Source organism: Cupressus sempervirens, chromosome 9, assembly GCF_028749045.1.
Source record: "Cupressus sempervirens isolate cs-2001-9-10 chromosome 9, ASM2874904v1, whole genome shotgun sequence".
In the NCBI taxonomy this organism is placed as follows: domain Eukaryota; kingdom Viridiplantae; phylum Streptophyta; class Pinopsida; order Cupressales; family Cupressaceae; genus Cupressus; species Cupressus sempervirens.
Genome location: NC_143126.1, coordinates 580,765,168 through 580,791,230, shown reverse-complemented (window position 1 = coordinate 580,791,230; position 26,063 = coordinate 580,765,168). Strand labels below are relative to the sequence as shown.

Below are 26,063 nucleotides of genomic sequence, written 5' to 3'. Positions count from 1 at the left end.
ATAGATGTAACATATCTCCAATTTATTTGACAGATTTTTTTTGTTGAGTTGTGAAATTTAACTAAAACTTCTACTTCCCTATTTCCTGGTCTTCATCATTACAAGGCTACTTTATTATACATATCTCTTCACATTTACAAGAAACTTAGAATGATAAAGCATTCATTTTTACATGCTAACAAACTCCAGGTATACAAGACATAAGATATAGCATTTAGGGTAAAGGATCTATATGTTTCTAGATTACTCTCAATTAGAAGAGTAGTCCATTAGAATATTACAGGTGTCTAGAGCCTCTTATATGAACTCCACAAGTACACCATAATCACCTGGAAAAATCCCCATCCTTAACAGGCTTTTCCCACAACAGTAATAACTCTTTCTTTGGCCATCTTTTCGGCATGATGGTTAAAGAAGGGGCTCAGAGAAATCAGAGGAATTGCTGCTGCCAATTCTTCCTCTTTTCCATGATTTTCCATGAATAAAAATTCTTGGAAGAAACAGAAAGAAACATACCACAAGACAAAGAAAGAGCAGGTTCAAAGGGAGGTGCAGGGAATATACAATGGCATTTGCATTTTTTGCCTCTTAAATTTCCAGAATCATATTTTGCAGATTTCTTCCTATCCAGAAAATTAAATCTTATATATGTGTTCAATACAGCAAATTGCTACCAGATCGTATCCATACAAAGAGTCTGCTGGGCTAGAAAATATGGTAGAGATAGTATAGAAAAACTAAATTGCAATTCAAACATGGTAGAACAATATAGACAAAATTTTTTAAAAGCAATTCTAGATTTTCAACACAGAGTATTTTAGTGTAAAATACAACAAGAATATACAAATCTTGGTTTTTAAGTTAGTAAAAATATAAAGCTAATCGAGTACTACATACCTCTGAATTCACAGTCTCTTTGAAATGATGGAAATATAATTTAATAGCAGGACAAACACTGTGAAGACACTTGAGCCTTATTTTTAGTATGGCTTATTTTTAATTGTTAAGTAGTTGCATGGAAATGATTGGCTAAATTATGAGAATTAAATATAATGTTCACTTAAGAGCCTAAGTAATGTATGTTTCTATAAGATGTAGATTCATTATTGAAAGCAGACAATCTAATTTCCTTATTTAATAGTCAAAATCTAATTCAATCAACAAAACTGAATTATTTAATTATTGAACAGAAACCATTTAAAATCTTTAAACAATTCTATTTAGAAAATCTCTGAACTGTCAAATATATATTATAATAAATAAAATACTTACCGTATTTCAATTTCCAAGAAATTCAAATAGAATCCAGAATCCTTCAATGGTACTGCTGAGGAAGCATCTTACAAAGTACTTCAAAGAGTTGCAAATGACACCAAGGATCGGGGTTATTTTAACTTACTCTTTTACGCCCATGGGTTACAACTTTGAGAGAATACCCTATGATATCACCTTAAGACCAAAGGTTACAACTATGAGAGATTACCATGTGATATCGCCTTAGATCGAAAGGTTGAGAGATTATCCTATGATATCACCTTCAGGCCAAGGGTTACTACTATGAGAGATTACCCTGTGATATCACCTTAAGCCGAAGGGTTCCTGCCCTATGATATTTGACTGTCCATTGCTTACTCTTCTAGTCCCAAGTCCGAATGCTCGAACCGTGGAATGTTGAAATTATTTAACCTCTCACAGCCACTTAATTTCAAGAACTGTAACTGTGATAGGTTGCCAATTGTATTAGGGAGGCTATTTAAACTTCTGCACCCTCTCAGGTCCAAGTGTTGTAGCTGTGACAGATTGCCAATGCTATCAAGAAGGCTATTAATGTTGCACCCTCTCAAATCCAAGTGCCGTAGTTGTGACAGGTTTCCCATGCTATCGGGAAGGCTATTGAAAGAACACATTCCAAAGTCCAAGAATAGGAGCTCTGACAGGTTGCCAATAGAATTGGGGAGGCTATTTATTGTAACACACCCTCTCATGTCTAAGTGCTGCAGTTTGGACAGGCTACCAATGGCATTAGGGAGATTATCTAAGATTGGCAATACTCTCAAGTCTAAATGCTGCAACTGTGATAGGTTGCCAATGCTATCAAGAAGGTTCCTTATGAATATACACCTTTTCAAATTCAAGCGCTGTAGGTGTGATAGGTTGCCAATGGTACTAGGGAGTTCCCGTAACAGTGTACATTTTCCCAAGTCCATGTGCCGCAACTGTGATAGGTAGCCAATGGTATGAGGAATGTTTTTAAAAATTTGGCAGTCTCTCAAGACCAAATGTTGCAGCTTTGACAAGCTGTCAATTGTATTAGGGAGGTTCTCTAATTTCAAGCAGCTTTTCAAGATTAACTGTTGCAACTTTGAAAGGTTGTCAATGGCATTGGGTAGTTCCTTTAAATTTTCCCCCCCTGTCAAGTCCAAGTACTGCAGCTGTGACAGGTTAGCAATAGTATCGGGGAGGCTCTCTAAGCTCCTATACCCTGTCAAGTCCAAGTGTTGTAGTTGTATGTTAGGAAGTGAAAATAGGGAGGATATAGAACGGCTGGAAAGGCCATAGCAGTGTTTTAACTACAGAGTCTTCAATTGCCAAATGTTGTTACTCACAAATTTGGAGTGGCATGGCCTCTTTATCTCTCTAGTCATTATATTACGACAGTCACAACTTTCCAGCCTTAGCCACACCAAATTTGGAGGTACCATGGTAACTGGGTCTTTTATCATGTCTTGAATGGGCAGATGTCGCAAATGAAGATAGCGAAGAGCAGGTCCATAGAGCGTCTCAAGTCTTTGAAGGTTGCCTCCATTGAGTCGAAGGCAAGAGAAATTGATGTTGTGGGATATGTTGCTTAATTGGGCAAGCTCCCATAGTCGGGTACCCTCTTTCTCTTTTTCAGCAATATTTCGGCCCATTTCTCTTAAATGGTCATGTATACCAAAGACACCTTCATCAAGAGATTGGACACGACAATGTCTACCATCTTGTACAAGGATTTCCAGAAAATGATGGGCATGTTTTGTCTTCTCCAATGAAGAAGCAAGCTATGTCAAGAACATTTCTTTCTCCTCATCACTAAGGGCCTTATAACTTATGTAAAGTCTTTCATGAATTTCTGGGTTGAGGGTGATATTTTCAAGAGCTTCCTTCCAGCACGCTTGGTCATCCTGCTTATCATACAAGAATGACCCAATCACTTCCAAAGAAAGAGGATGCCCTTTGCAAGCTTCATCTATTCTCTTAGACAGATCTTTGTAACTGGGAGTTGGAGCCGCTCTAAGGAAAGCATACCAGCTAAATAATTGGAGACCTTCATTTATACCCAACCCACTCATCTCGTGGACACATTCCAGTGATACCTGAGCAACATTGAGAATGTGCTTGTCTCTGGAAGTTAGAATAACTCTACTGCTAGGGGCCAGCCAATCCCCAACCAATGCATTCAATCGTACAACATCATCCACATCAACCAAAACAAGTAGCACACGCTTTGCTCCCAGTCGATCACTGAACAAAGATACTCCCTTATCAACACTATCCACTTTTTCTCCATATTCTGATAAATTTTTGAGAATTATTTCCTGCAATTTTGCAAGGCTTGTAGCCTCTGAAGCAGTGGTGTGGACATCGAATACAAATGAAGAAGCATCAAAATTAGCATAAATTTGATTATAAACAGTCTTCGCGACTGTGGTCTTGCCAACACCACCAATGCCCCATATTCCTACTTTAGCCACCTTATCTCTTGAATTGAGATTTAATTTTTCAATAAGAACATTCTTCAAACTGTCCAATCTCACTGGATGCTTGGCAACTTCCAAAGGCACTCTATCCAATGTTTTAATTAGGTCATTCACCATTGTCTTCGCAAGTCTAGCTTCGTAGCTGGAACAATCAGATTAGGTCAATAAAAAATGTTAAAGTACTACTTACTCTGAACAGTTGCAGTAAAAGTTAAGAACATAGCTTTCACATATGGTATGAAAGGAAGCAAAAATAGTATATATAAAAATTAATCACGGATATTAAGTTTCCAGAGTCCATGATATAATGCTTGATAGATGCTTTTGAAATTTTACTTTTGTATCTTTTGTATGATCCACCATTTTTCTCTTGTTTAATTCACTATTCTCATGATGCATTGTGATGTATGATCCAAGACATTGATTTAGAAAAGATATATAGTTTTAATCCCAAGTCTATGAAGGACATAAACAAAAATATTAAGAAGAACAAATAAAACATTAAAGAATTATTTAGCTTAATACAATAGCCCATTCATTTATAACCCAAGTTGTCGTTAAGGATGGGTATGGGAAAAAAATGGGGTTTGGGTACATGACTCGGATATGTATATGTATGTATCTCTATTTATAGAAAAAATTTAAGAAATATGCAGAAATAATAAAATCAGATAACATATATCAGACATAATATCAGGAAAAAAATATCGGAATTAATATAGTGACTAGAGTCCCACACACTAGGTGGAATCATAGATTCAGGTCGAGAGTAAGCACATCTAAGCAACAAAATTCAATGTACCACATTGTGTCACCTATTAAAATAAATCTGAGCTTAGACAGAGCTGTCAAAGAGAGGCTCAATCAGTATTTGAAGACTTATAGGTGAATATATATATATATATATATATATATATATATATATATATATATATATATATATATATATATATATATATATATATATGTTAGGAGGATAGTGAAAATCATTTCAAGGTTGTGGCTCCAATCGGTCACTTGCCTTGGTAATAGGTATTATCGCTGCAATAAGGTGAAAAATCACAGATTTCTAACTTGAACAAGATCAAACAATATCAAATGTCAATTTAACAGGTGAAAAATGTTGTGTGTACACTCCTGGTGAGCTGTGTGTGTGCAGTGTGCCTCCCAAGCACATCAAATGCCAAGCCTATGTACCCACAATGCACCCAGTGCCCTAGGATGCACCCCGGGTGCATGCATAGCATACTAGGGAGCACACTCAAAACCCAGACACAACTGCACCCAGTACGCAGGTACTTACAGTGAACCCTACAACTAAGTTTATAATCAATGAATTTTTTTATGACTTGAGTGGTATAACCAGTTCTGGACAAAATAGCTACAATAATAAAAGTGTTCAACTTCTTAAATTAAGGTCAAATATGATAAGAAGAACAACAATATAAAGGAGACCGAATCACTTCTAAACAGAGTTTTTTGTTATTTCTAATATAATTCTTAATTTCTTATCATATATCTAAATTCTATATTTGTTTAAAAAATAAAATAAGTTCAAGTAATTGAAAGACAATTTCATCCTAGGGAGTGGAATAAAGCAACAACCTCTTTGGCTGAGTAAGCTTCTAAGATGATAGGCTGAAATGTTGGGAGAAAAACCAAACCAAATCATATGTCTATAAAACAGGTGAAAAATGTTGTATATGCCCCTGGTAGGCTATGGATGTGCACAGTGTGTGTCCCAGGACATTGAGTGCACTGTGGGTATGTACCCATGCACCCACAATGCACCCTGTGTACACTAATAGTGTACTAGGGAGCACACCCAAAAGCCCAGACACATCTGCAACCAGTACACAAACTTCATCCTACGAAGTTGAATAAAGCAGTGGACTCTTCAGCTAAGTAAGCTTCTAGGAAGATGATATGTTGAGATTTTGGGAGGAAGACCAAACCAAATTAGATGTCTATTAAATAGGTGAAAAATATTGTGTGTATGCCCCTAGTAGGCTATGGATGTGCAGTGTGTCACCCGTGCACCGTGGGCACATACCCGTGCACCCACAATGTACTAGGGAGTGCACCCAAAAGCGCAGAAGTATCCACAACCAGTACACAGGTACTTACAGCGAACCCTACATTTAGGTTTATAACCAATGAAATATTTTATATTCAAAAACTAGTTCCGGGACAAAATAGTTAGGAACGAAAGTACTTGGGTACTTAGAGTACGGGTACGACTAATTTTTCAAAATAGGGGACAGGGGTGCTTGGGCACATCATACTTTTTTTTCTAATATAATTTAATATTTAGAGAAAATTTGAAATTATAAGTCATGACAATGGTTTTTCAAAACAAGAATAGTGATGAAGTTTGCAAATGTAATGCATTGTTTTCAATTTCACATTTGCAATATGTATGTAATAATAATATATGATAAATGTTCAGATGCATGACAAAGGAAGATTTTAAACATAAACAAGAAGATCATAAGTCATATAACAATAACATATTGCAAATGATCAACTCCTGACTTGAACAGTGAGAAGGCTTACAATTAATTAGTATTGTATCAAAGTTTCAAACTGATAACATATTGAATTAAGCTTGATAAACAGCAAGCTGATCAACACTAAAAAACCAAAACAAAATCAGAAATCATAATCAAGGTCCTCAACTATGATGCTCTCCACTAAGTACCTGGGACTTGGGGTATGTGTAACCAATACTTGGGTATGTGGGTACATGACCTAGGGGTGCAGTTACGCATACCCATGCAACCTAGATTAAAACAAAAAAATAATTTATTGACTTCTTCTTCATATAAGATCATTTTTTATAAAACAATAATATAAAAGAGACTATCACTTCAAAAGAGAGGTTTTTGTTATTTCTAATATTATTATTATATATTTAAATTATGTAACTAGTTAAAAAATAAAATAAGTCCAAGTAATTGAAAGACAACTTCATCTAGTGGAGTGGACTGTTTGGATAAGTGGGCTTCTGAGCAGATGATAGACTGGGAAGTTGGGAGTAGAGATGATTTTCCTAAGTATTGTATTCATGCACTTGATAAGATAGTTGAGGATGATATGATAGGGTAGCTTCTAGCTTTTGAATCACCTAAGGTTTGTAGCTTTATGCTCTGTCTAATTCAATATATTTTTACCCCTTTTCTCAAGAAAAAAAATAGAACTTAAAAGAAATAAGAGAATGAATTTTTTGTTTGAAACAACATCCCATAGATAGGGACAAGGCAATACTTTTCGAGGATGTTAGAAACCCAATTTTTGTATACAATGGGGGATGACTATATTATATGAATTTTAGTTTCTCAAAATCTGCATGTGTAACAATAAAGAGAGAGAGAGAGAGAGAGAGAGAGAGAGAGAGAGAGAGAGAGAGAGAGAGAGAGAGAGAGAGAGAGAGAGAGAGAGAGAGAGAGAGATACATAAATATATCATGCTAGCATTAGTGTAACAACATAATAAATTCCAATAGAGTAGAATAATAATAAACAATAAAATTAATCATGAGATCCATAACAAGGGTTTGGTAGTGGAGACCTTGATGGGTTTGAAGGGTAGCAATGATAAGCTACACAAGGTGTTAAATGTGAGAAAAACCTAACAATATAGGGGGTTTAGAAATGGATTCAATGGCTATGTCACCAAAGTTTTTATTTTGAATGATCGAAAAGATGAAGCAAAAATGGGAGAAAAATGCCTTTATAAAACAAAATTTTGTTGCTATATGTTGGCCTTGTTTTAGTTCAAACTTCACCCTCTTTTGAACCCCTCTTCATCTGGAAGTATGTTAAATCCCAAGTCCAAACCTAAGTTCAAGTCCAAGCCTAAGGGTAGGATTTTTGGTCATGTCATTTATCATCAAATCCATTTCCTCTATTTATAACGGTTTTTGGGTTTTCCCTACTCACGTTACTTCCCCATTCACGTTGTGCGGGCATTGGCAAAGGGTGGTGCACGTGGGTAACATCAAGCAATTAGTATGTTTAATAGGCAGGTGAATACTACTAGGAGTTCCTCCCAATGGGAAATAAACTTTAATGAGCAAGATCCTTCAATTAGTCGAGATTTCCAGTTTTTCCCATCCCTACTACTACTACTATGATCAGACATCGGTCACGATTATCACTGCAAGAATTTAAGTTTAAAGAGTGAGAATAATCCTTTGAGGATTCCCCAAATGCACTATTCTGGAGAAGAAGCTTTGCCCTTGCATTCCTACAAAGAAGAGAATGTGATGAAATAGAGTTTTGCAAAAAATTTTAAGAGTGCATACTCAAAGAAAACTAGCATACTAAAGGATCATTTAAACCATGTCCCTAGGTTTTCCACTAACAAGAGGAATCACTAACCTATACCATAAAGTCTAGAATCAAAAAATTGGAAAAGCCAATGACTCCAAGTTTAAAGAGGAAAAGCGAAAAAAATATTGATGCTACAGGAAATAAAACAAATTTGGAAGGACTTGTTGGAATAAGATACAATTGTAAACAAATGGGAATTAAATCCAAAATAGATCGTTAACAAAGGGGTCATTTTGAAATTAAATGCGTTACCTTTCGGTCATGTGGCGCAGAAACCTTGGCTCAACGATCACACGGGAAATCCTTATAACTAGATTTGGGAAGGAGTTTTCCATCATAATTCTCAAACAGTTATCTTTGATTTTCATAGCAAAACAAAGCCCTTGCATTATGATAAGTTATCCACCATCACAATGAAATTCCTTGGGTATTGATAGTTTGAGCAGGATTGACAAGTGGAAGAATTTGAAAAACAACCAACTTAAATTCTACAACCTAGGGGATTTGCATAGGCAATTGAGCTTTCACCCAATCCATCCCATCACCCAGGGGTTGAAAGAAAGTGGTTTGGTAGAAGTGGTGGGCTTTCATGTGGTTGTTCAAGCCCCTAAGTTGATTCTAGAATGCATTGCACACTACGATCCCACAACACAACAAATTAAGATGTCGAACGATCAGGTGTTGCTTACAATTAATCGAGACATGATGCAAAATTGTTTTTCCCTACCCGTCAGAGAAGAATTCAACAATATGGACTTTTGCGGGTTGGTAGGGCATTATAATGAGAAGAAAATGGAAATTACAAGTCCTAACTTCTTAATGTACTCCTCACTAAATAATTCATGCCTAGAGCTAGTTGTTAAAACATTCATAAATTTGTTCCTACTATCCTTGCAAGCAACACACTCAACAATAAAATCAAAATGTTGTTTAGTTTCCACACTCCCAGAATTGCAAAATCTACAAACTCTTCTTCCCACACTTCTATTAACCTTTTCAAATTCTTGGTTTCACAACATAGTTGATGAGAGTTAGTTCTAGATTGAGCAATAAGATTTTTTTTCTCTTCATGAGATATTGGCACCTATGTCTTTGCGTCTCCCGGTGACCTTGGTATTTTTTCTTCCTTCCTATCCCAATACCCCAATTTCTCTTGTAGAATTTATCCACAATGAAAACCTTTATTACCTTGTTATTCATGGAGTGCACAGATTGAAATGAATATTCCATTTACTCTCATCCACCTCATGTTTCATTGCATCCACATCTTCTTTCTTTTGCACATTATATCAATGAAGACAACCTTCAGCCATCTACCTTCTTCATTCAATTTTTTTTTAAATGGCTTATGGGACACACCATAGCAATTGCTTCAATAGGGGGAACAATCATTTCACTTAACATGATATCGTATGGAATAGTGCTTTTGATTTGAACTTGCTTGTGATCAAACATTTTTGGATTCCCTCTATTTACTTCCATTGTGAGAGTAACATGTTGCAAGCCCACACCTCACAACTATAAAGAACATCTGGAAAACCTAAAAGCCCAAAAAAGAGTCCGAGTTGTTTTCCAATCCCAAACCTCTCCCTCTACACCTATTTTAGAGAGCACGGAATGCCTTCCAACCTCCAAAAATTCCTTTCTATCTGAAACCTTCCCATCTTAGAATCTTGATGAGGTCAATGTTGAGATATTTGTAATCCTTAATTTCCACAAGAATATTACCTTCAAAATAAAACTTACACCAATTTCTTTTTTTGTATTAGAGAAAACCATGATTTTAGTCTTGTTGATATTGACTTGCACTCCCACCATACTACACAAATGTTCAAGTGTAAACAAATGTTATTATACACCACAGACAGATTTGGCAATCAAATGAGATCATCCGCATAAAGGAGCAACTTTATTAAAAATTCTCCCAACTGAATACCCTCACAATTTTGCATGTTTAACCACTCTGCAAGTTTGTCAACAGATAAGCCAAATAGGGTAGGTGATAAGCGATAACCTTGTCTGACCCCAATATCACTCCTAAAACATTCTGAAATGTTGGTTGAAGTTTTGATTTTGAATTTAACCTCTTCATACATCCTATGAATAGTAGTGCTAAGATGCATAGGAGTCCCAAGTTCTTCCATTCTATGCCAAAGCTTGTCCCTACGGATCATGTCAAAAGCCTTTTTGAAATCAACAAAAGACTTCATCCTTTAGTAATAGCATGATCAATTAAATGCTTTGGTCTAAAATCAACCTGCCCTTTGTAATGTCCCCTTCTCCACGCTAAACCTTATGGCATCTTGTTGGTCTGTCTTTCCATCCGGATAGGCTAATGACACTCATTTTGAGGATGCTAGCCAATCATAGGAGTCTTTTTGGTTTTATTGGGGAGATATTAAAGTGGGAACTTCCTATAGTGAAGTCTATTTTATAAAGTTGATTAAAAAAGTTACTTTTTCATTTAAAGTCACTTTATGACAAAAGTAACTTTATGGAAAAAGCAACTTAAGTGACTAAAAGACGGATTTGGCTTTTATCCCACATTGCCTAGTTGTTTGCATCTTCCCTCACATAGAGGTTATAAAAGCAAGAAGCTACATTGGGATTTAAACCATGAGATGTGATATTGATAAAATACAAACATTGCTTAAATGTGACTATGCTTAGTTATGGATGAAACCCCTTAAGAAGTTTGGAAGGCTAGACGTAGACCCAACTGCTCCTTGGAGATTCAGTTTGATACGAATTAGTGTGGAATTATACTACTCAAGTTAGGGTTTGCATCAATGAAAACCTCAGCTAAATAGGTATGACATGGTGATGATTGTTAATGCAAGTAGAAGTTTGTTTTGAATGCAGTAGTGCAAAACTGTGACCTTGATGATAGCGACACTGGGACTTTCTGCTATAAACCATAGAGATATTGGGAAGATAGGAGCCATAGTAACTAGGGAAGGTGCTCGAGTTTGATACCACATGACTCATAGGTAGTTTGCAAGTGGTGGCATCTGTGGTACAAAAATTCAATGTCAGAACTAGACGTATAGGAGTGAAGGGAACCAAACACATCAGGTCTATATCAGCTGGGCTGAGTAGATAACATGCAATGTATGGAGTAGGAAGAATGGATGATAGAAGACATGGATGTTGAGTTCAAGTGGGCATGATTGCTGATATTTTTCTATGGGCTAACAAGTGGGTTGCTAGAGATATCCGAGGACAGTGACTATCAAGGCCCCCCCTTGGACGTGGTGTTCACCAAACTGGGTCACGTAATCTGCTATTTTTTCATTGCAACAATTGCTAGGTTCTTCCCTTTTTACTATATTTTGGAGTGTTGTGAAAATGTGTACGGGCTTAGCTCATGTATTTAACTGTGTTTGGTATTGTACGAAACATTTTTCAATCATTCATAAATAATAATAGTGGTATAAGTGTCTTGCCGAGTGTTAAACTGCAGATTCAAAAGCACATTGTGATGATGGGTTTGGCGCCCTTCCCTAACTCAATGGTATATTCAAACCCTCTATTTGGGGGAATGCCCAGGGGTATGTCCTCAAAAACCCTCTTGTTGAATGTCAACTTGAATCTGTTGTCTTGAGTCTGAAGTAGTCTCAAGTGGAAATTAAATAGTGAGTTGCCACTCCATGTCATCATGCCTCACAATAGCCTCCATCTTGTGTGCTAAAATCAACCTAGGTTCACCCTCTGGCATAGCCTTGAGAATCACCTATAAGAATTACAATTGCATCAGATTAATTCTCAACTGTGTACCTACCAATAGTTTGCAACCACTGTCTTCCCAACATGGCATCTAATCCATCCAAATCGACTACGTAAAAGTCTGCCTCAAGAAGAAAGTCATGAAAGTGAATAAAAAACCTTGGTACTTTCCCTGTGCACCTCAATCTCTTGCCTCTTGCTACTCTAACTTTGAACTTAGGTATGTCATCAATCTGTAACTTTCTCTTTGAAACTCAGCGCATGCTTATGAAGTTATGTGATGCACCTATATCTAAAAGACACACAATATGTTATCCTCTAACTAGACCCTTCAAGTGAAATAGGTGACCTATGAGATCGTTGAAAAGGGAAGCTATGATAGGAAACTATCCTAGAGTGGATTCCTTCTCTCTCTCTCTAAGAGGCTGCTCCTCGCTTTCTTCCTCATTTCTGCCATCAAAATTGCCACACCCCTACTACTTATCGTCCTCTTTTGAGAGTACCTCGACATAATGTATTTTGCCTTTGCCAAGGCATCTGTGATCTGATGTCTATGGCTCCCTACAACTAAAACATCACTGCCATCAACATTGCTACCCCTTGCTACTCATCCTCCTCTTCTGAGAGGACCCTAACATAATGAAGGCATTTGTGATCCGGTGTCCATGGCTCCTTGCAAGTGAAACATAGTTTCTTCCTCCTGAGTTCATTTTGTGTCTTAAAGTCCAACCTGGGAGGGGTAGTCTTATGCTGGTTCTTGTTCTTTTGGAATGGAGTAGACCCCTTATAAATTTTGTGTTGTGTTTTCCTCCTTGGGTCAATTTTGCTGGGTTTTATTGGCTTTTTTGAAAATTTATATTGAACAAAAATGAGGTGTATGTCGGTTATAAAGGCACTTTATTTTTTGTTAATGTGATGGCAGGGTAGTGGATAGTGGAGATCGGTTAGCATTTAGTATGGTAACATCATGGAGCCAGTGAGCCACTGATAGTCAAGATGGATAAAGAGCATAACATGTTTTCCAATTTCTAAATTACGAAGGAGCAGTTTTTGTGCAATTTGGAGAAGTAGAGGTATGAATGACGGGTCTTGCAATTTATATACTTGTATGGCATTTTTTGGTTCCTTCATTTACTTTTTGATAGATTTATCTATGTGAGGGTGTTCTTGAAAGTGATTTTTGGTCTTCATTGTGAATGTTAACAGGAGTGTTTTCCACTGTGTGAAGGCTGAGGTCGATAGTAGCGCACTTCAGGCGATTTGCATTCATGTTGGCTCGACTGTAAGTCCCTCATTCCATAATCTATTGTAGAGCTTAATTCTCTAGATTTCATGAAATTGTTTGTTCAGGTTATCAGGTGTCGTTGTATTAAGATTTCTGATATTTTCCTTAAAAAGGTCTATCTCCATAGCCCAAGGCTAATACTCAGCTTTGACCCAACATCTATCACCTAGTCTTATTTACTACTCTTTTACATATGTGCATCTCAGTAAATATGAATGGCTATAAATACAAATTTTTCAGTTCCATACCTGTAAAGTCCATTCGGTAAAAGACAATCTCAATGCCCAAATCCAGGGAGCTTAAAAATTAGGACAACACATGGATTACAAGACAAAGATTCCTTATTGGCAATCAAAATAGTCTCCTTTAGGCTTGCCTTTTCATTTGCCTCTTTGTATTGCATAGATGGAAATTTCAACAATCTCATTTTACCCTTGTCTTCTTCATTTACAACCCAAGTGTTGGATTTGTATTTGACTCTTTGATTCAACTTGCCATCGAGATACTTGAAAATAGAGAATAAAAATTTATGGCCCCGATTAAAGCAAATCCATTCCAATTCTTCTGAGCCACGAAAAAACCTAGTCCAAATGAACTGTCATGGTAAGTGAGCTCTAACGGTCATAGCTTGCATGATATCTCATGGCGTAACAGCCCTTGGGCCTCTACTCATCAAACATCTCTACTAAAATAAAATAGTAGAAAGAATACTCAAAAATTCATCAATTCAATACTTAAAACTTAAAACTTTATCAATTCCAAGTGGGTATTTAGTTATAGGATTGTAGAATCAAGAAAAATGATTCATTTCATCCTCCCTATGCTCTGTGAACTCTATTGTGTAATAGAGTATGCTCTATTTTAGAGCACCAAATCTGGATTCTTATGGCAGCCTTAAAAGAATTTAAAAACAAAACAATTTACATTATGCTAGATAAATCATGTTTAAAACATTGCTATTTGGAATATTACTATGGAGAAAAACTATAGTGCACTGCTTCTAACAATAGTTTAAACAACCTGTTAACTTCCAGATTTCCAATGCTTTCTTAATAAAACTTGCGATAGCTCAAATAAAAGTCTCCTTATTAGAACTCAAACTTCAAACCCAACCATGCAAATCCTATAAACTATGCATTACCATTTATATTTTACAGTTCCATTTCATTAAGTTAGTACGTATACAAGAACATAATCGCAAAAAATCTAAAACCATAAAAATTAGATTTTATAACTTTTTAAGGTAATTTTTATTTTATTTTCTAACTTGTTGGTTCATTTCTTATTAAAAATATCAATAATCTATTTATTTTTTAACATTGTTCATTTTTTCAAAATTTGATTATATTTTCTTTATACCTTTACTAGCTATGATTGAACTATCCAATAAATTTTCAAGTATTTTGATCAGAATGATTTTATGCACACAGGTCATAGGTACAAAGTTCGTTGCAACAAGATTTTTAGTAACAAGAAGCATAAAAGACAATCTTCTTTCAAGCACAACAACTTACATAGTTAGTAATCAAGTGAGCATTTTATAAACCACTTTAAGCTTTCAGATATTAATAATAATATAAAATTTCTTTCAACATTATTCTATCTCTTGTGATAACCAATTGAATTATGTATGCATTGGTTCAATTTTGCTACCAAAATTTGAAACTTCCGTAAATAATGATGTCAGTACCTACTTAGAAATAATAAGTATATTATATAATTTCTTTGAAAATTGTTTTATTTTGCCTACTCAACAATTGAATTTGCTATACATTAGTTCATTTCACCTAGGAGATTTTGAAACTTTTGTAAATAATGATCATAGTAGCTACTTTCATCCTTCTTTCTAGTTAGTTCAACATAGCACAATTAACAATATGCCAATTTTTCTTTTGCATAAAGCTCCATTAGGAAATGGATTTGCATAATAGCTATGACAAATTCACATCATTAGGATCTCATGAGCTACAAACTAGGCCAACTAGACCACTATCTCAAGCATCATTTGATATCTTACAACATACACATCTACAAACACCAACATCAACCAATTGAAATACTCGATATTCGCTACGATCCTTAAAAGAAATAATACATGGTGGAAAAAAAGAAGAAGGAACTGATGAAAACCAAAGACAAGAATCATCATCTTCCATGATACAAAGTCGACCACCTACAATGCAAAATACAACATCTATCAACTTCTCAAGAATAGGCATAACAAAAACACAACAGGATCATCTCAAAAGTAGGCATTCATTGCATTCCCTCAAAAACATAATACGAAAGAGTATGAGCATAAATTTTCTTCAACAAAATAGAAAGCAACAAAATCTTGGAAATGCTCGAACAAACAACAAACTTTGCCACCATTTACATCAAACTGCCAGATGGAACTCTAAACAACCTTCACCACATAGACAAATCTCAAAATAAATTAAAGCATACCAATGTATTATAAATGACACACCCATAAACCTGTGCAGCATCTATGAAATGTTACATTTCCAAAAAAACATGCAAATTATTGATGAAACATTTCTTGATGCTTTCAACCGCCTTCCAATAATACACGAAGAAAAGAAAATTGAAATTGGCAAATTGGTATGTACCCAATGTTACAAAGCAGTTGTATCTGGCAACATTCCTCCTTTTTCTGCACCTTGGAGGATACAAAGCAATAGATGTATCAACGCAGTGCACATGTTAACTTCACTAGAAGAAAGACTTGTGTCATTGTGCATTGTGTTTGCCCAAATAAGACAACTAGGCTACAAAAGGTCATAGTATGGGCTAAATGGAACAATAATCAATGTGCCTGTAGATATTGATAATGTGCAACAAGTATTGCCTCGACAATTAGATGACAATAGAACAATTGCAATAAGATTGAAGTGAAAACTAAAATACGAAAATGCATATGCACAAGGAAATTTCAGACCCCTATGTGTAATGAATGCACTATCAACTCTAACAACTACACCCTTGTATATTAGAGAGAACGTTACCATAGATGAGCATTAGAACACCATTCTAATGGGAAAAAAACAACAAACAACATGTCTCAGCAATGCAAAAATAGAAGACTTTAATGAGAATCATGAACTAAGTAATGAACCAATCTCCAAATCACTTATCCATTGGTTCAACGACACATTCAATCAAAGATCTTGAGACAACGATATTTGAGATTGCGCCTTCTAAAGGAATTAAACCTCTCAAAATGTTTCAAGATCAAAACTCAAAGGAAATGAACTTTCCAACTCTCTTCTATGGTTTTCCAAGACCACAACACATTGTGTCAAAATTATCACTCCAAAAAATAGTGAAATGGGAGCTCATGCATTTTGATAATGACTTTGCAACGCATATTACAAAAATTTTCTTCAAAGCAATAAAACTTATTATTCAACAAATCTCTTCAATTGCATGGGTTTGCATAAGAAAAGCTGAGCTCAAAGGTAAAAAGTTGTTGGCAAAAGATGTCCACACCTCTACAAATATTGAACAAATATTAAGATCGCTAATTGGTTTCAGATCATTGAAGAGTATTCATACATCACTTGACTACTTGGACAATACACAGAAAAACATATTTGCAATGATAAGGTAGTTAGGAATGCAAACATTCCTTGCCACATTGACAAGTGTTGAACACTTGTGGCTGCCACTAGTACAAGCTTTAGACAAAATCTATCCTAGCAATAACTGTAAAGAGACTGAAACTATAGAAGATAGAAATCTAGACTTTCAAATAAGACAAAATCTAGTTCTATGCACTCAATATTTCAATCATCGGCTCAATGCATTCCATAGAATGATGTTAACAAATACAGAATTGTTTGGCAAGGTGTTAGATTACTTTTTTGTCACCGAATTCCAAAATAGTGGAAACGAACATGTGCATTTTATGATCTGGACTAAAAATGCACCCATATATGGACAATCTACAAATGAAGAAATCAAGAACTTTGTTGACAAATATGTCTCTTGTAATTCTACACTTTTGATGAAAACCTTGTCAAAATTCAAATGCACCATCACACAAAAAGTTGCAAAAAATACAGGACATCAACTTGTCACTTCAATTTCCCTATGCCTCCAATGAGGGAAACAACTATTCTAGAGCCTTTATCAACAACATATACAAGAATCAAAGAAAAAGAAATACACCTCTTCAAAAAGCTTGAGCATTTAAACAATACTCAAGAGATGTTACATTTGACCAATTTCTCAATGACTTTGACACAACTGAAGACGATTACATCCTAATGCTACAAATGAGACTAAGAAGAAGAGTGTTGTTACTAAAAAGAGACCCAAGTGACACCTGGACAAATGCATTTGCAAAGCAAGTGCCATCATTATGGTACACAAATACTGATACACAATTCATTCTAGATGCATATGCTATTGCATCTTACTATTGCTCTTATATGACAAAGCAAGATACAACAACTTATGGCAATAAAATGAAATTCATAAGCAAACTTGGAAATGCATTACTAAACTATCAACAAATGTCTACGCAGATCATCAAGAAAAATCATGTTTATCAACACTGCACCATCAGAGAGAAAAGTCGTCATGCTCAAAAGTCCTAAACTATTGGCTAAAGAACATGACAACTCTGAAAACATCATGTATGCCTCTGCAATAGACAAATACATATCAAGGGTAATGACATTAGACAATTTATCGCTTGCTGAGTACATTGTACTCTACTATAACAAATCAATTGGCTTCCAAAAAAGACAAAAAGCACAAATTATACTTTTTGTGAAATACAATCCACACATTGACTATCAGAATTATTGTAGAGAGAAACTGATGTTGTACATACTTTTTTGAGTAAATGAGGAAACATTGTTATCAGAACACAACACATGGGTCGATGCATTCAATGCTAAAAAGACACAAATAGCAAAGATTGAGACAATGTTCAATGCACAAACTGATTATGCATGGGGTAACATAGACAATGTACAAAAGGAACTAGAGAATACTGAAAATGCAACAATGATATTAAATTACTATTTACAATCCAACAATCAAGCAACAACAGAAGAACACTATGACTTAGCTAATGACTTGATGCACAATAGAAAACTCAAACCAAACCAAACTATTGAAATTGCTCGTAATCCATTATTTTCAAAAATTGCACACCCGTTCTTGCAAAGGATCGAAGAATACTACACAATGCGAAGAAAATTAAATAGAGAGCAACAAGAAATATTAAAAGATGTAATTATGACAAAAAAAAATTTCCCAAACAAATCACTATACTTATTTCTAACAGGAGGAGCAAGAATTGGGAAGACCTTTACAACAAAGCTACTCTAGAGGCTTTGATCTGTCTCTATGATAAACAATTACATAGCAATCCACTAAAACCAAAAGCCATCATTGTAGCGTCAACAGGAAAGGCTGCATACAATATAGGAGGCATAAACAAGCATTCAATATTCCATCTACCATGTAGCTCATCAAACATCACACCACTAGACTTAGATATGTTTGACAACTTAAGCAAGAGATTGGATCAACTTCAAGTTCTTTTAATTGATGAGACATCACTAATAGGATCAACAACTCTATACAATATAGACAAATGACACCGTCAAATAAAACATATACCAACTCAATCATTTGAAAACATAGACATCATATTTTGTGGTGACTTTTACCAAGCACAATCAGCATGTGATGGGTGGATTTTTTAGCAGCCAAGAATTAATGGCGAGAAAATTCCATACACATTTTGGACTAACAATATCAAATATTATAACTTGAAAACTGTCATTAGACAAAGAAACAAACACTTTGTCCTTGTTTTGAACCGAATAATGATCTCTGAACAGACAAACAAAGACATTTCATACATATATTAAGCATGCTATAGACCTATATCATTAGACTCATGCTTTCACATCAATCACCACCACTACAATATGTACTTTAAATACTCGTAGCTTGCAACTACATGCAAAAGAAATAGACCATGATCATGATTTGCATAGTGCAACTGTACTTTTCTTCCAAGAGACAAGAACCAATCACATTGACGAATTGCCACAACTGAATAAAAAATTTGAATTCTATCCATCACATGCAATTCATGGACTACTGACATGTTGCAAAAAAATTACCATAGTGCAAAATATCAAAACATATGCAACTAGACACCTCGAATCAATCATAATTGATCTTTTTCACATCCAAGCATGCTTGTGCATTGCAAACATATACATGGCACCGACCACAACACCAAATGACATTTCCACTTTCATGCAAATTGTCACCACCAATTTACCAAAACATTCAAAACTACTAATTGCAGGAGACTTCAACATTGATATTTTAAAGACATCAACCAAAAAATCACACCTATTCGACATCATGCAACAACATAGTCTAAAACTTGCAATAGAGAACACAACAACACAAATAGGAAGCAACCTTGACCACATCTAGATGCATAACATGGACATTGAAATGAAAAAAGCCACTGTTCTAGACACATACTGGACTGATCACTTTATAGTTGTAGTCGAATTTATGTTGTACCAAATGACACCATAATTTATTTTTCAAATTAAACACAAAGAGAATAACGTAGGCTACAATTAATCATCTAATGTTAGATGCATCTTCACTATAGGTCCACCTCAAAGGACAATGGACATAGATCAAAACATAAGCTCTCCAACTACTACCGACAACAATAGACACAAGAGGTAAGTACTCTTACTATTTTAATACTCTCTCTATAATTAGTCAGCATACAATTATCCTAGTCAATGTATTTCAAAATAACTTATCTACTTTCACTATAGGAAAAAGGTCATTGCCACTTCCCCAACTGCCATATTTGACATCTGCAACACACCATCAACAACAGTCTTTGATGGTGACATCCTAGCTACATATGGACCAGCTTGCAAGAACCCTACTCAAAATGAACAAAGATCATCAATTGCACACATAGATCTCATAGACAAAGCTGGCCTACTAACTATAACAGCAAACATCACCAACACCTTGACTAATAAATATTTGCACTGGCTAACTCCTAGAACAAGCATCCGCATTCACAAACTTGGAATCAAGAAAACAAATTTGCAATATGAAAGAGGAGATGATGATTACTATATACAGTTCAAGTCATAAACTGAAGTCAAACAAATACCACCTATTTGCAAACAACAAAAACTATCACTTGACACCAAATTCTCCCAACTCATCTAGTCACATAACAATTATCCAATTGGCAGTCTCGGTGTTCTTGTAACTTCATATGTACAGAACCCCACAGAATTTCAGCTACAAATCAGAGATGGACAATGGCCGTCTGACACAGCTACTATAAGTTACAACTAACACATCAACTTCTATTAGAATACTTTTATCTAATTTCAATATTTCAATTCCTAATATTTGCTTTCCTTCTACTAGTTCATAGTCCCAAAAGCCCACAACCACAGCTACAAAAGCCTAGAAAATATATGCAGGTCAAAAACATCACCAAAAATGTTGTTGCTACTCTTTAAAAATGTCACCCATACTAGTCCACGAGGTTTAGTAGTTATTAGATTAGGCCTAGCCACATACATAGATCATCTTAATGACATCTACACTATGCACTCACTACAACAACTTGTAAATGCAAATTTACAGGTCAGTCAACAAATACTGCTACCTGAAATACAACATCTAACAACAAAAATAACACTGTAATCAATTACAACTGACCTTGACCATCATGCTTTCAAGTGACAGGAATATTACAGGCAAAAAATGTCCATAGCTCATGATACCAACCACTATGCATAGTCTGCCAACAAATAGTATCTATATCAACAACAGCTGATCCAACAGACATCCACTGCACCAAGTGTGGAATAGACACAACATTTCAGTTTCAACCCTACCTCCAATGTATCATTGAAATAGAAGACAACATCTTCGAGTGCAGTCTACATGGAAAGATTTTGCAGGACTAATTTCAAAAATTAACAAAGATTGAATTTTACAAGTACATAGAAAGCATGTCTGCAGCAGTCTACATGATGCGAAACTTCGAGATTCAAGGCACTTTTACACTTGCAATGGACCACACAATCACATCAATCACACGAGAAACTCCACCTATAAGGACTCCTGCACATTCTCTTATGACTCTCATTACACAATCAAAGTTAAATTAAACAAATACAAAGAAATCTATTAACTCATACTTATTTACAAATTGCAGGCTACATAACCAAGATATCATCTATGGAATAATCTTGCAAAACTAGAAAAAGACACAACAAGGTAAAATATTTACCACTTTATTCTTCTTTATAAATGTATTATGACACTGCCACAATCATGTACATCACTGATATGCTTCATAGTTTTAAAATCTTCACAATAATTCACTGCATAAATCGCATTCAACTATTACACAACTCTAAAAACAACAATCTTTTGCTGCAGGTACACTATATATATCAGAATGAAAGCGAAGCCAGAGTTTTCAACACCAATTTTTTCCATTGACCACCTTCTGTACATAGTTCACCCTTCTTTATACAACAAAACATAACATATATGTCACATTATCATGTATGAACCTTGTAATAGTCACACTGAAAAAAATTTCTTACATATATATACAACAAAGCATACAATAGCATGTCTTTTCAGCACCAACATGCTTTATGTAAATGGCTATTACAAATTTTGTACTATTTTCTATTCGCTTTATTAAACAATACATAGTTAATAATAGTTGAACATATACATTCTTATACATAGTTTAAAACTTCCTTGCCCACAGTGCAGTATAGTACTGTTAAATTTTATTTCTCTTTACGCTCTTCAAATTTTTTGGCTACATGTATAGATAGAAAGACATAAAACAACATGTCTCCTCGGCGCCGCCATGGTTTTTGTAAATTGTAATAACAAATTCACTACTCTTTACTTGCTGCTCTATCAAATAGTACATAGTTAATATGAGTTCAACATATATATACTCAGCTTCTCAGTTCTTTGTTTTTCTACACTATAGGCTACAATAATCAAGTAGATCTTCCCTCTTTGTGCCTCTACTTTAGTAGGAAAAATAACTACAATATATAATCACTACAATGTTACACTAATTTATTGCAGTGGTAGAGAGCACTATACCTCCAGCCTCGAACTCATTAAAAATGTAATAGCACTCGATTTTCTCTTTGCTTATCAAACTCACTGTTTTCCACCCACACAAAAGGCAGGGACTCCTAGTCACCAGAGCTCTTGTTGTTGGTTTTTTGTTAAAGAAAACTTTTGACATGGTATCTAGAGGTGAATTATGAAATATAATGGAAGAGCTAAACATTCTAGAAGTTTTTATTTCGACGTGGTATCTAGAGCTGAATTACGAAAACTTTCGACGTGATATCTAATGGAAGAACTGAACATTTCAAAGTTTTTAGAGCACTTGTAAGAGATTATATGAGAAGTTTAAATTAGTGAAGGGAGTGTTCTATAAATATATTAGTCTAATGCTTATAAAAGTAAGATGAAGTAGAGAAATGTAGATTTAAGAAATTAATATTGCATTTCATTTATGTTTTTATTAGTTTCTATTGATTAAGGAGAGACTAAAGTTTTTGAGTCTCTATTGTGAATTAATTTCTGCCTTAATTTTCATGAACATGTCCAAATATTGGCTATACACTAAGGTGGAGAGGTTATCACCGATTAATCCAAAATTTCTGTTTCAATTTTTGATTTTCCTCATTGGTTACTTCTTATTTTCCTAGCCATCTTTTTAATTTACTTTACGAAAAATTGGGGACAAAACTCATTTATGAATTCATGGCAATTGTGGCACCCGTGGCAAGTGGTGGCATATTTGTGCATGGAAATTGACACATGTAATTCTCACATCGAACCCATTTGACATGTTTGAGCTTATTACTACAAACTACAATTCCACTTGACTAAGCAAGCATTGGATGCATTCTGCTTTTTGTTTTGACCACTATCATGTCTGGGTTTGATTTAGAGGTAATGCTAAATTGATTTTGCCTACTTCATTGTCCCACGTTGCATATTTTTGAGCCCAAATAGTGTAAGTTTGATTTTCTACCTATTTCCTTTCTATGCTATATATATTATTCCATGTTTGCAGTGACATTATTCTCCTTTGATTTCTACATTGTATTTTCAGAGGCTACAAGAACAGTGTGCTTGTCACAAAAAAAAACCTTGGTATTTCCCATGACATTTGGTTACCAGGACAATAATTCTAAGTTTTTGCAAGACAAGGGTTCTCGATGTCTCTTCATTCTACAATGTTCAATTTTACTTGACTATTAGTCTCTATTGAGGCTTCAAGGATTTGAAATTATATGCCAATTTATATTTTGTAGTTAAAGATTTCCACAAACACTTATTGTTCTATGCCATTTTATTTTGAACATGTAGATTTGTGTGATGCCTTCAATTTCCCTATGGTTAAAATTGTTGTGTTATGTATTATTGTTTATACCCTTTACTATTATATAAATGAATTGAATCTTAATTGGAGTTGTATATTATCTTATTTATTTATGATTTTTTTTAAGTTCCTGCATATTTGTTGAAAAGTATTTAGTTTAATGGGAGAGCACAAGTTTTAATTTTGGAGATGATTTCTCCCTTGCTAATTGTTTACAATACATTAGTCCACCCCAATTGTTCACCAACTAGCTAGAAATTACTATCTTTCATTTTGCACCACTTGAATCATGTTGGATTGCCTTGTTTGCAAAATGACGTCCTTATCCATATTATGCAATGTGATTTTTGACTTGTTGTATATGCAAGATTGCAAGTTAAGAAATGGACCTTCTATTAATCAAGGGATAATGTAATAATTTGTGATGACATATCAAAATATAGTATTATTATCCACAGGTTTATGAAGAATTTAAGTCCTTTTTTGGATTTGAATCTCTCAAATTGACACAAGATTTATATGTTTATCCCTTCTAACATTCAGCTACTATTTCAAATTTCAATCTTGATTTCCTTGATGTGCTTTCTACTAGCTAGTAACTATAGGTAAGGAAAAAATCTCTACATATGATTTTTGCAAGCTTGTACTTTCATATGGCTCATTATTTTTAGGTAATTTAATTTTAATGGATTTTTGTTAAATTCTATTTGTTGTTTTGCATGATTCCATATCTTTATCATAGTAATTGTAATGTTTCCATCAATACCAATCCAACTAAACTAACAAGCTAAGTATGACAATAGAATACTTCATCAATTGTGTGTTAGGACTGGTTATATACTATGTTAGTGCTTCTCCCCTCCAAACTTCAACCATTTGACAATAGATATTAGATGGTGAATTCTACTTGTTGTTTCACAAGATTCCATATCCTTAACATTGTAATTGTAGTATTTCCATCAATACCAATCCAAAATAACGAGCCAGGTGGGATAAATGAATACTTCATCTATTATGTGTCAGGCTTTGTATATCCTCAATTATTACTTTAGGCTTTGTATGTCCTCAAAATTAGTGTTAGCGATTTTTTACCATATTAGTCCTTCACTCCTCAGGACTTCTATTGTTTCACAATATTAGGCACTAATATTTACAACAATCTCTACATTTGTTCAAACAATTCTTATTCCAAATTCCCATTTCTATTTAGTTTTTAGAGTTTCTTTTATTAGTCCAATAAATGTGTAGCTTTTAGGAATGTGAATTATGTGTATACTTCAATGTCCATCCACCTTAGATATTTGATACTTGTTATTAAATGATTGAATGCTTCTTTTATATAGAGTATCACTAGGTTCATCTCAAACACATTGTTATACTTGTCACTTCAAGTTTTAAACGACTCAATTCATTTGTTCACTTTTTTTTTTTTGGTTGTGTTTCTTTGAAGTAGACTCTATATAATTCTGAGTGTACAGTAATTGGAATAACCTCTCTTCCTCCAATGAGATTTCTACAAGCTATCATCAACGTCTTCGGACATAGTAGTAAGTACTATGCCACTTTCCCGAACCAAGATGATCTAGTCTATAACTATAAGCTTAACAATACAAGAAGAAATTTTGGGAGCTAAGTTGTCAGGGCTACCAAGATGCCAGGGATAAAATGTATAGTGTCTGACATGTCCAATTCTTTCTTGGATGTTATTAAAAAAAAATTAAACATTGATTAATATTACCAATTTAAGACCCATTTTAATTGTTAATTTCTCACTAGACTTTGCTAAAAAATGGCATGAATGTGATAGGTTCCATCTAAATACCTATTTCACTTGTTACTTTCTCAAGAGATTTTCCTTAGAAAATATTGTGAATAAGATAGGAGAGGGTTTTCAAATTATTAGTTTCTCAAGAAAATTATGCTAAAAAATGATGTAAATGCAGTCAAAAAGGGTTTCTAGAAGATTAGGTTTGACTAGAGAAATCATTCCATAGTCTCCCAACTATCTTTCACCAATGCTTGGTATGTAAAATGATAATTCCCTTTGTAGCCCTTGTTGATGTAAAATGCATCCATAGGGGAAACAAACTGAAAGAAACTCAGAGGGAACACATGTGAGCTCTCTCCCATTTCTTTCATACCTAATGAAGGGGGTTGCATATTTGACAGAGCCAACTGAAGTACTTTTGTCTCTAGAGGTTATTTGGTTTTCTAGTATTTTTTATTGACTACTCATTGTTCTACTACCTATAATAGTGTCAATCAATGAACTCAGAGTTAAGTCAAATGTGGTAGCTCATATGTTGCTTGGACCTTGATGCTTTTGTGAGCCTCAAAATGTTTGGCTACCAAAGTACTCAAAATTAATGATGTTGACCATATGTTTATGATTTGGATGTTCCTGTCAAAACATGTCATGAAACCTATATGACATATGATTGATAGATGTGAAGTATGTGAAATCCAGTTCCTCCTATTGATGTCATAATCTTGTTGCA

At 34.6% G+C, this 26,063-nt stretch overlaps 1 protein-coding gene across 1 annotated transcript; it reads right to left on the bottom strand.

The window, feature by feature from the left end:
- Positions 1-3,041: 3,041 nt before the first annotated feature.
- On the bottom strand, positions 3,042-3,857 carry LOC149539999 (disease resistance protein RPV1-like). Its single transcript, XM_089802640.1, has one exon. It carries the CDS (start codon positions 3,855-3,857, stop codon positions 3,042-3,044), a length of 816 nt encoding a protein of 271 aa, XP_089658766.1.
- Between the last annotated feature and the right edge of the window lie 22,206 nt (positions 3,858-26,063).

What these genes read in the sequence shown, in the direction of transcription:
- LOC149539999 (XM_089802640.1), bottom strand. Translation starts at nt 3,857, where the DNA reads ATGGTGAATGACCTAATTAAAACATTGGATAGAGTGCCTTTGGAAGTT.